Raw genomic sequence first — 12,439 nt, 5'->3', positions numbered from 1 at the left:
GTCTCGGTTCCAATCAATACTGATGACTTGAATAGTGCTCTCAATCGAACGAACATGAATGTACGACTACGATGAGGCCAAATGAAGTTGCATATACAATATGTGAACTCTTTGCATCTCGTTGTGATTAGCCATTTATCAAATCAATTCTCTTGTGATGACCGTTGCACACTAGCGAAAGTGTGGAGTCTTGTTTGACTTAAGTGTCGATGCGTTGTGTGATAAGCTTACCTGGAACCATGCATGACAACACCTAGAATTTTCCCTATTGGTCCGGTTAACTAAGTAAGACTTTCTCTTGATATGATCTTAGGCAACTTCGAAGAGTGTGAACCAATTTGACATATACCTCTTTTGTGACATACCTTGTGAGCGTGTGATTCCCTCTTGAACACCCTTTGAGTCTTACCCTTCTTTGGAAGAAACTTGATGAAAACTAGACCTTTCTTAATCCATTACCTATAATCCTCTTGAATTGTGGTTAGTTGAATAGAAAAAAAGTCTAAGTTGGGGGTGTGGTGAAAAGATAAGGGTAAGTCAAGAAGTGCAAGGAAAGTCTCCTCTTACCCATGGTTTTAAGAAAAATGGAACCCCTCCATATAAAAAAAAAAGAGAGAAAAAGAAAAAGAATGAAAAAGAAAGTTGTGGAATAAAGTACAAAAGAGATGGGGTTCCTAAACAATTCATGGGAAGCGAATAATAGAATGACATATGATGCACTAATGAAAATGATGAAGGAAAAAGAAAGGAAGTGTTGAGAGCACCACATTTGAGGATAAAAGTCTCTGAGCATAAATGACCATACCTTTAAACTCAACCCCGTTACAAGCCTTGTTAAGACCTTTGTGATCTTGAGAAAGTCGAAACAAATGTTGATTGAAAAATACAGGTAAACCTATACCTAAGAGGGTCAAAGTAAGACATAAGATTGTGGATTGTGTATTCATTAGATATGCCACAAACAGTAAGGCATGTCGATTTTTGGTTCATAAGTCTGAACATTCGGATACTCATGACAATATGGTAATGGAATCAGATAATGCTGAATTCTTTGAACATATCTATCTGTATAAAACTAGACTTGAGTTATCTAATGGAGGGTCTAAACGACCTCGAGAAGAACCAAAAGAGAATGTACCTAATGAAGAGAGTCCAAGGCGCATCAAATGTCAAAGGACAACTACTTCATTCGAATCTGATTTTGTAACATTTCTTCTTGAAAGTGAGCCTCAAACATTCAAGGAAATTATGTTGTCTACAGACTCAACCTTTTGAAAGGAGGTTGTCAATAGTGAGATTGAGTCAATCTTAAGGAATCATACTTGGGAGTTAGTTGATCTTCTTCTAGGAAACAAACTTTTGGGTTCGAAATGAATTTTCAAAAGGAAGATGAAAGATAATGGAACTATTGACAAATACAAAGTAAGACTTATTGTCAAAGGCTTTAGACAGAAAGAAGGTCTTGATTATTTTTACACATACTCGCTAGTGACTAGGATTACATCAATTCGGATGTTAATTTCCCTAGTTGCAGGGCATATATGCTTTAGTTTTTGGACAGCAGGGGCACTGATGTCCCAAAAGTATGACGAAAGGTATCTGCATACCATTTACGATAGTTCGGGGGGTATATTTGTCCTTTTTCCCTTTTTAAATTCTTTTTTAAAACGAAAAAGGGCCAAAAATACCCCTGAACTATAGGAAAAGGTCTAAAAATACCCTTCGTCCATCTTTTGGTCCAAAAATATCCTTATATTCATCCTTTGGTCTAAAAATACCCTTTTATTCACCTTTTTAGTTCACTTATACCCTTGAAACTTACAACCCTCTCTTTATTTTTTTTAAATACTTATTATGTGTCATTTTCTTGTTGGATGAAATAAAATCCACCTCTATTAATTTTCCCCATAATTTATCCAAATTAAAACAATATATCTCTTCAAGACCTCAAAAACATATTTTTTTAAATCTAGTAATTTGAATTTTGTATAGTTTAAAAAAAATAAATTGTTTTAGATAATTTATATAATTAAAAGATTATTAGTAATGCCACAATTATAAGGACATATTATACTATCATAAATCCTAAAATCTATCTTCCTTTTATTTATTTTTTAAAAAAATGATCATTTAATTTTTTTACTAAGACTCTTTGTAACTGTTAATTTCAAAGAGAAAAGAAGAAAAAGAATATAGATGCTCGTAGGCCGTAGCCCGTAAGGAAAATTAAAAATAGGGAAAAAAGAGAAAAAATTATAATGTATTATGGATAAGATAATATTATTATGATCATGATATTATTTATTTGTTTATGCAATATTTATTATTTATATCATGTTTATTATTTTGATTTAATTAATTAAATTTTATCCGTTAATTTTTTCCTTATGCCATGTGCCTTCAATCCAAGTAAGAACTTGGGGAAAATAGAGAAAAAAAGGTGGAGAGGAACCGAATCTAAAAGAAACTAAAAAATAAAAAACTACAACAAATATAAAAAAGACTATTAGATTTATTTATTTTTAAATAAAAATAATTGAGGTCTTAAAAAAATATATTATTTTGGCTTGGATAAATTATGTGAAAAAATCTAGTCAAGATGAGGATTTATTTCACCCAATAAGAGAATGATACATAATAAGTATTTTTTTTAAAAAAAAAAACAAAATAAAGAGAGGGTTGTTTGTTTCAAGAGATAAGTGAGCCAAGAAAGTGAATGAAAGGGTATTTTTAGACCAAAAGATAGATGAATGGTATTTTAAAACCTTTTTCTGTAGTTCAAAGGTATTTTTGACCCTTTTCCATTTTTAAAATAACCTCAAGTTACATATTTTGACGAGGATGTTAAACTCATTTCTATATAATATGGAATTCATGTGACACAACTACTTTGATTTCATTTAGACGTTTGAACTAAATTTTGTTCTAATCAAACATCTCAACTCCTAATAAAGTATTTCAATTAGACACATTCATTTCAAATTTTAATTTTCTTTTTGCATGTTTTCTCATTCATTTATTAGGTAGTTAAATTAACCACATAAAATATGTTATTTCTTTTAATTATATACATTTGTAAGCCATAAAGTCTCATTCACTTTTTAGTTGACACTAATGCAAATGATTAAAGAAATGACATATTTTATATAGTTTACTTAACTATCAAATAGACAAACGAAAACATGTATATTTTTTCTTCTTTAAAATTTAAATTGGAAGTGTTTAATCGTAACACTTTATTAAAATTAAAGTGTTCAATTAAAATAAAACTAAATTTCAGTATCTAAATAAAATATATAGACAAATTTAAGAAGATCATCCCATTAAAAAAAAATCACCCACATTTAGGCTCAAGTTTCTTACTTTTAGTAATATGTAGGTAAATGTACCAAGAGAAGTGGTGTATAAAATATAATATACTCCCAATGCCATATTTTATGTGATAACCTTTATCATTATAGTTTTACTATAATTAAAAATAATTTAATTTTGATTCTTTTTTATTTTTAACAAAATAATTTAAATATCTAAACATTATTTTAGATCACTAAGTTTTAATTATAGTATTATTTTTTTTAAAACAGTATCATGCCAAGTTGAAGGACTAAAATGGGACGGAGTGAGTAATAAATTTATTCCAAAGTCTGACCAAATTGGTTTGTGGTTCCAGTTAAATAGTACTAACAGCTGCTGACATTGCCTTTTGAGTTCTCTACTAAAAGCAACAATGGCGGCTGCAACAGTGAGGGTATCAGCAAACAACACTATAACAGCTTCACTCATATCGAAAAGTCCTCTCCAAAAGCCCAGCATTTTCAACCTTTGCTTCCGTAATGGAGGTGCTGCTGCACAAAGGAGGCGACTTTTCAGTTGCAGTGCTATTTACAATCCCCAGATTCAAATCAAACAACACGGACAGCCTGAAACCTTAGATTATCGTGTATTTTTTGCGGAAGATTCCGGCAAAAAGGTTAATGCCCTACAATTTTTGATTTCTTACTCTATTGCAATGTGGGATTTTTCAGGATAAACATTTTAGTTTACATGATCAATCCAAATGCTCTGCGGAATCTTTGTAGCTTAGTTGATTGGCTGCATGTACTCCCACCTTATTGGTCATGACCTTGTTGGTGAGGGTTCGATTCCCATAATGTAATTTCCTCCCCTTCCCCTTCCCCTAACTCCAATTTTAAAAAAATTAAAAAAATTCCAAATGCTCTATCTTGTTGCAATGGGTGGACTTACATGGTTGTCAATGGTTACTGGTGGGCCCACTATCTTCATAGAGTGTGTGTAAATTCCTAGATTAGTCTATGCTCAACGTCAAGCTTCATATTGTTCGGAACTCCTTGTTCATGTAAAGTGTTGCCCGAGGCATTTGCACCTTGTCTAGTTTTTGAAGATTCCTAGAGAGGATTATTACAAATAAAATCTAATTAAGAAGACAACAAGAACAAAGACTGTGTTTTTGCTACTATATATCTCTTTACATTTTAGTTCATACCTCATTGTCAACATTAGTCATTTTTATTACTAATATTTGTCAAAATAAACATAAATTCCTACAGTCACGTCATATCGGTATAATCTGCAGGTATCTCCTTGGCATGATATACCACTTCATTTAGGTGATGGTGTTTTCAATTTCATTGCTGAAATTCCCAAAGAATCAAGTGCTAAGATGGAAGTTGCTACGGATGAGCAGTACACACCAATTAAACAAGACACAAAGAAGGGGAAACTTAGATACTATCCGTAAGGCTATTCTATGTCACTATTTCCCAACATACTTCTAGTATGATTGTGTCCTGTGGAATTATTTATTTGGCCCACCAGTTGCCTTAAGTGGGAAAAGAAGGTTAAAAGGATGACAAGTTTGTGGCCTACATGAGTTAACTGCTGAAGACCAATAGGTTTTAGTCTGGTGCAGCTTTTAGCTCATATTCTGTTGTGATAGTTGTGTGAAGTTCATGTTATTTGTTGTTTGAATTGATGTATGTCTTGTACCGTTCTCAGATATAATATTCACTGGAACTATGGATTGCTTCCTCAAACCTGGGAAGACCCTTCATTGGCAAATGCTGAAGTTGAGGGGGCATTTGGAGATAATGACCCTGGTATGTTTCCGGTGCTCCTAAATTGTTAAATGAGCTTTGTTCTAATCATCCATCAAAAAGGAAAAAATGAATTTAGAGGTTGGTTAACTTTCTTGATGACTAATTTGTCTGTAGTTGATGTTGTCGAGATTGGGGAAAGCCGTGCTAAAATTGGCCAGGTCTTGAAGGTCAAACCTTTAGCTGCTTTGGCAATGATTGATGAAGGAGAACTTGACTGGAAAATAGTTGCCATATCTCTAGATGATCCCCGAGCTTCACTTGTCAATGATATTGATGATGTGGAGAAGCATTTCCCGGTATATTTTAGTGCAATAAGTCCCTTATGTTTTTCACTCTCCTTTACCCTCACATGTTGATGATTTGATAACACTATGCATCATCAATTTTTGGCACTCCCTTTGGTGTTGTTATATATGCCCTGTTAAAGATATTTCTCTCTAAAGATGTTCGACTTTATATGGCTATGCCAAGATGTGTCATGGATGTTCTATGGTTTGGTTAATTTATCAGTAATTTAGTTCTTCAATAGGCTCCATTGACTGGACGATCTTAGACGTTCACCAGTGTTCATTGCCTAGGAACAGCAATAGATATAACAGAGAGAATTTAACTTTTATGAATAACAAGAGTGAAGTTGCATTTTTCAGAAGTAGCTGCTTACACTATTGAAGTGAGAGTTTAGCCAAGTACAATATGGTCAAAGTTATTTAGGCAAAACTTCTCTTATAACTACTGGTATACTAATCCTCCCAGCAAATCTTTAATCCTTGGTTGCAAATTTCAACCATACAGCTTCTGCTCTCAACTTAATCTTTGCTGGAAGGTGGATTGGTTTGTCTAAATTACAATCACCAATCCCTTATGTGAAGTTGCATCATTTGAACTTGTACAAACAAGATGGACTAGAACTTTTGCTCTGAATTATTTCTTGGCTGTTATACGCTATAGCCAGTGGCATAGCTACACTATACTCAGGGTGTCCAAGCGAACACCCTTCGTCGGTAAGTTATACTATATATACAAGTAGAATGATATGCTAAATGGTTAAATAACATATTTTGGACACCCTTCAAACAATGAAGTGTTGTAGCCTAGTGGTTTCTAGCACGCCTTAAAAGTTCAGGCTTAAGGTGGTTGCGAGTTCGAATCTATTTTGTTGCAGCGTTTAAGCTTTTTGGACACCCTTCGTGAAATTTCTGGCTCCGCCACTGGCTATAGCCTCCTTAATCCTTATTACTAGTACAATGAATAAGAGAAAAATACAAGCATGTCAAGTAACCATTCCATATATCTACACGGAAAAGGTAAGATATTTGGTTCATGAACCTACTCCACAAGAAGATCCTGAAGGGTTGCTGTTAGTTCCCCAATTCTGTAGCAAACCTGCAAGCATGGAAACACTTCCCCAGTGCTTTTGATGGTCCATTCACATTGCATGTATAGAAAGCCTAGCTATATATCAGTCTATCCTAGTTCTATATCTGTACCAGATCCCGAATCTCTCTGATATTGTTTCACAACCGTTTTGATGACCTTTACTGGAATGCATTCCTTCCGGTGTCTAGTACATCTATATCTGCAACTGTTAAATTCTTACTGGCAAATCAGTTAATGTGGTACGAATCATTGGAGGTTCTCTACTAACATTCGATGCTGAATAGATAGTTATGCAGATTGGACAGTAACTGTATTTGAGCCACACTCATGTATTGTACATCTGTTGTACTCCATTTTAGTCTGGTAACAGTGAAATACTTCTGATTTATCAAAAGAGGTACTAAAAGGTTGCAATGGATCTTAACGACACTAGTACTGAGAGGAATCCCACTTTAGCTACTGAGTGAGGTTCCATGATTCTTTTTGTTTTACTCTCTCAATGGAGTGAGTAAATTCTCTTGAATGTTGACTGTAATTAGAGGCAAAACTTGTTCAATACTGTGTTCAAGTGCCGTGTTTCAAAATGGTTATGTCAAGTCATGACTGAGATAGATAGTACCGAGCTACTTTGTTACTGAGTATATATATAGCACACCTAGATTATTTCCACGGGGTACTTGCTACCTCCACCAACATAAGTACTAACAAATTTCCTAATGTTTTTGTGTCCGCTGGGATTTGAACCTAAGACCTAATGGTTAGCCACATTCTTGGGTGCTTTTCTTACTCTGATTATATATTATGTGAGTTCTTCACTAAATGTTCCTAATTTGTCAATATTCGTCAAACTAATTCTGTTAATATTTCAGGGCACTCTGACAGCTATCAGGAACTGGTTTAGAGACTATAAGATTCCTGATGGGAAGCCTGCAAATAAGTTTGGACTTGGGAACAAGCCAGCTAACAAGGTATCTTGCAGGATGTTATTATGTTGATTACTTCTTACCAAGAAATTATTGGACATATTTGCTTAAGTATTTGTTGAAGATGCTCGTTTCTGTTCATCTATTACTCCATCCGTCCCATTTTAATTGTTGCTTCAACTCTTTTCACGCCCATTAAGGAAAAAAAATACAAGATATAGTTTGCTAAGTTACCCCTATTTTATACTCCCTCTGTCCAAAATTAACAGTCATTTAGCTCAAAAAGATTATCCCAAAATTATTATCACTTTAGGAATTCAAGATTAAAGTTGACAATTGTTCTCAACTATATCTTTAATAATAAAGAAGTACTCCCTCCTTCCCAAATTGACGATCACTTTTCTCCCGAAATAATTGTCACTTTAGGTTTTCAAGACTAAAGTGACAGTTGTTTTCAATTATGCCTTAATATAAAGAGGAGTTCTTTGTAATGTTGTTCAATTTTCAAAATGATTTGAATGGTGACAACCATTGGAGAGCTAACACCATTCATGTTATATGTAATGGTCATTTCTGTAATATTCAACTTCTTATCTCATATAGTCTCTTCTAGTAAGATCTTCAACAAAGTATACTCAAGTTTTTAAGATGATTTTTTTTTTTTTTTTTTTTTTTTTTATGACAAGGGAAACCCGCAGCCGCTACCCTTTGGGTGCGCACAGGGCAAAACCCCCGCTCCTATGCAATAGCTCGCAAACCATATAGGAGAGGTAACCCGCACTAGGCAAGCCTGGTGCGACAAGCTCAACCTAGAAGGCAAACCCCTTGCTTTCGCTGGCAAGGGGTTTCGAACTTGAGACCTCCAACATGGAAGTCCCAAGCTCAAACCACTGGGCCACCCCGAAGGAAGTTTTTAAGATGAAAAATCAATCTACATTTACTCCCCCGTCCCATTTTAACTGTTGATGTAACTTTTTTCACGCCCATTAAATAAACAATAAATAAAAGGCATAATTTATTAAGTTACCCCTATATAATGAAAGTAAATTAATATTTCGTCTTAAAAAGTTGAGTATATTTTGTTGAAGATATTTACTGAAGAAGTCTCCTTATATGTGATAAAAAGTTGAATATTGAAGAAATAATAATTTGGATATATGGTGTGAATGGTGTTGACTTTCCAATAGCCTGTTAACATTCCAATATTTGACTATTAAATGATTTTTGAGAATCGGGTAGTATAAAATAAACCTTTTCTTCAATAGTAAGGGTATGTTTGGAAATAATTGTCAATTTTAGTCTTGAATTCCTAATTTGAGATAAATCTTTTGAGCTAAATGACTGTTAATTTGGGACGAAGAGAGAATTAAATAGGGGTACCTTAATAAACTATACTTTGTATTTATTGTTTTCTTAATGAGCGTGAAAGAGCTATACGGCCGTTAAAATAGGGATGGAGGGAATAATTCTTTTTAATACTGCTCAATTCTTAAAAAACATCTAATAGACTGTTAGTCACACATTTAAATGATGACAATCATTAGATAGTTAATATCGTTCGCACTATATGTAGTCATATTTTCTTTAATATTCAATTCCTTAATTATATCATATAAATAGTTCTTCTAGTAAAGATCTTTAACAAAATATATTCAAGTATGTAAGAGGAAAAAATCAAACTATTTTCATTAAATATGGGTAACTTAATAAATTATACCTTTTATTTATTGATAGGCGTGAAAAAAGCTAAATCAACTATTAAAATGGGATGAGGGAATAAAAGTAGATGTATTTTTTCCTCATTAATATGAGTATATTTTGTTCAAGTTGTGTACTAGAAGAGACTTTATATGAGATAAAGGGTTACATATTGAAGAAATAATGATGACATATAATGTGAACGGTGTAGCTTTTCAATGGTTGTCACCATTTCAATATTTGACTACTAATTGTTTTTTGAGAATTGAGCAACATTAAAAAGAACTACTTCTTTAATATTAAGGGTATAGTTGGAAACAACTGTCAACTTTAGTCTTGAATTCCTAAAGTGACAAATATTTTGAGCTAAAGTGACTGTTAATTTTGATAGAGAGAGTAATATCTTGAGACTTTATGCATTGGAAGAGACCAATCATAAATTTTCAATTGTTATGCCTATTGGTGCTTAGCGACATTTTGCCATCCACATCTAGGGTCGTCTTTGAGTTAGCGACATTTTGCCATCCACATCTGGGGTCGTCTTTGAGTTATTACATATGAAGATAAATTCTATCTGTGGCTGTCTGTAGTTATTTGTTATGTAACTATAATAGCTTGAATGCGTTTTTATGTTACAACAACATACCCAGTGTAATTTCACAAGTGGGGGTCTGAGAAGGGTGGCGTCTACGCAGACTTTACCCTACCTTTTGTGAAGGTAGAGAGGTTGTTTCGGATAAAACAAGATTGACTAGGAAATACAGTAGTGAAGAAGCCATTTTGAATAATAATGAAGAAAAGAATGGTAACAACAACAACTAATACAATAATTGAAGCAAAGGAAACAACATGTGATAGTACAATCGAAGAATAAGATAGGAGAGCAATAATAATAATGACATGAATGTGTCAAGAATACTCTGAGTAATATTTAGCAGATAATGACATGAATGTGTCAAGATGTTGATTTAATTATTTAGCACATAATGACATGAATGTGTCAAGAATACTAATATTTAGTATTTAGCAACTGATGAGAAGAAAAAAAGAACAATGGTAGTACTTTTGTAGACACTTCTTGCAACCCCTCTTCCCAGGCCCCACAAAGAAGAATGAAAAGGATGGGATGTTAGAAATATTTCTCCAGCTAGACAAGCTATGCTGCTTGGCTTTGCATGACCCTGCTAATTATCTAATTCATCTGCTATTACAGGATTATGCACTTAAGGTTATTATGGAAACCAACGAGTCTTGGGCAAAGCTTGTCAAGAGATCCATTCCTGCTGGTGATCTTTCACTTATATAGCTGCCAATTGACAAAGCTTGAACAGCTAGTTTTGTTGCTTGTTAACTGAACTGGTAGCAATTCTTTCTCCGTCCTCATGTCTGATGTGTAAATGAGTTCACATTCTTTAAGTTTATTCAGCACAAGAAGATGCTACTTTTTCATCCGTATTTTCTGCATGGAAATGACTTTTAAAGCTATGTAAGCGGAAAAATGATTTAAATATATCTGAATTGATCTTTGTTCTTCAATTGCATTAACTAAGTATGAATGCATCTTAGTTACAAAGTTAACAGAGTATCTTCAAGCTTCCAAGATCTTGCATGAGATTCATCCACCATGATCTGTGGCTTTATCTTTTCTGAAGCTGGAAGATGCATTTGTTACTTGAAACTCGCTAATGATGAGTTGGAAGATGGTGATGATGAGCTATTTATTAAGAAAGTGGTCTGCTTTTTTGGCCAAATCTTAGCAGTTCTGCTGCTGGTGCCGTGAAAGTCAGGTAAGTATGACTGAGATTTTTTATATGATGAGATGAGTAATCGGGGAAACTAAACCATAGGCACTCTGTGTTCTAAACACCTGAGCCCTGTTGTTGAGCAGCTATTATGTCTAGCAGGTAAATGTAGGCATTTAAGTTTTCATCACTTATTGAATAGTTGTTCTTATGAATAATAGCTGGTTCATCTTTTATTTGCTAAAAACTTATTTTTCTGTTTATATTCTTTGGGGAATGTAATAGGCTGTGTTTTTTTTTTCAAGTTAACTTGGGAAGTCTAGGTGAAAAATGTGCAATTTATAAGCGATCAAGATGATTATACATTTAGGCTACTGAGGTGAGTGATCTTACAGTTGACATTACAGAAAAAGAGACTAAAATAGAGTTTGGGTTTTGGAGAAGTATATATACTCTTAAGGACATAGTGCTCACAACATTTCTAGATTGTACATGGACAAGTACCAAAGGAAGGTCTGAGTTGGTTTTAGCAATTCGATCTAAGTCTTCTTGTGTGGTACTTTATAGTAAGGTTAATAGTTAATTGAGAACATTACAGGGGATGACGACAAGGTCTTCTACATGAAAACCTCAAAACAGCTACTCGTTTTAGGGATGACAATTGGGGTAGAGCATGGCAAAGGCTAAACCAGGCAGAGCAGAGTGATAAAATAGGGCAAAGTGGAACGGGTCAAAGCTTTTATGTAACTTTTCTTGGAGTTCCAATTGCTAACATAGCTAAAAATTACAGTACAATCTTTGCAGGAAAATGGTCATCTAATTAACCATTTGTTATACTTTTGTGCTTTATTTCTTTAGTTTGGTAGAATTAATTTGACTTAACTCTGAATTAAAATGATAAGCAAAACGGCTAATTGTTTTCCTCCTCTAACACACTAATGATACATATTTGGTCTGTTAATAAAATTATAAAGGAACACTAAACAGCTTATTAAACACAATATTAGGAGTATTTCAGCTTTGAACCGGGTGAATGTATATAATTATTCCTGTCTATCTAAATTTTCTTTAAGCTATTTCAGATTTTATGATTTGTTTGTTTGATCTTTCCATAATTAAGTGTAAGACTTTAATTAGTTGAAAAAATTGATCTACTTGATTTTTTTAAATGAGACGATTGAGTAACTATAATTTCTTTATCACACTTTAAATTTGTGGTAAAATTAAAGTAAAAAGCGTTTAATAAAATAATCCATGTGAGTAGTTTATTTTTTATTTTAATAAAGACCCATGTGAGAATTGTTACAAATCAAAATGTATTATCGTCATAAAAGTACCATTACTAAATAATCAACAACTAATAAATTAGAAAATTACTAAAACAAAAGCAATTGAAGTTCATATTAAAATGATTAAATTGAAAGAACGGTGGCTGATTGTTTCTAGCTTTGGAGATCTTTTCTAAATGGTGGTGAGATCTTGTTTCCAGACCACCATTAGTTCCATCTCATATTTTCAGTCTTTATTTCTTATCAGAGACTTGTGATGTGTTTCATACTCTAAAGTTACATTAGATGCTCTT

General features: G+C 33.3%; 1 protein-coding gene across 1 annotated transcript; it reads left to right on the top strand.

Annotated features, from left to right (window-relative positions):
• Positions 1-3,655: 3,655 nt before the first annotated feature.
• LOC125865023 (soluble inorganic pyrophosphatase 6, chloroplastic-like) lies at positions 3,656-10,651 on the top strand. The gene is made up of 6 exons (XM_049545173.1): positions 3,656-3,970; positions 4,595-4,755; positions 5,017-5,117; positions 5,232-5,413; positions 7,364-7,462; positions 10,329-10,651. The coding sequence occupies exons 1-6, from the start codon at positions 3,728-3,730 to the stop codon at positions 10,419-10,421; spliced, it is 879 nt and encodes a 292-aa protein (XP_049401130.1). The 5' UTR covers positions 3,656-3,727; the 3' UTR covers positions 10,422-10,651.
• The last annotated feature ends 1,788 nt before the right edge of the window (positions 10,652-12,439 follow it).

The sequence above is a fragment of the Solanum stenotomum genome, chromosome 5 (genome assembly GCF_019186545.1).
Source record: "Solanum stenotomum isolate F172 chromosome 5, ASM1918654v1, whole genome shotgun sequence".
In the NCBI taxonomy this organism is placed as follows: Eukaryota; Viridiplantae; Streptophyta; class Magnoliopsida; order Solanales; family Solanaceae; genus Solanum; species Solanum stenotomum.
Note: the sequence above shows the minus strand (reverse complement) of the source record. Positions and strands in the feature narration are given on the sequence as shown.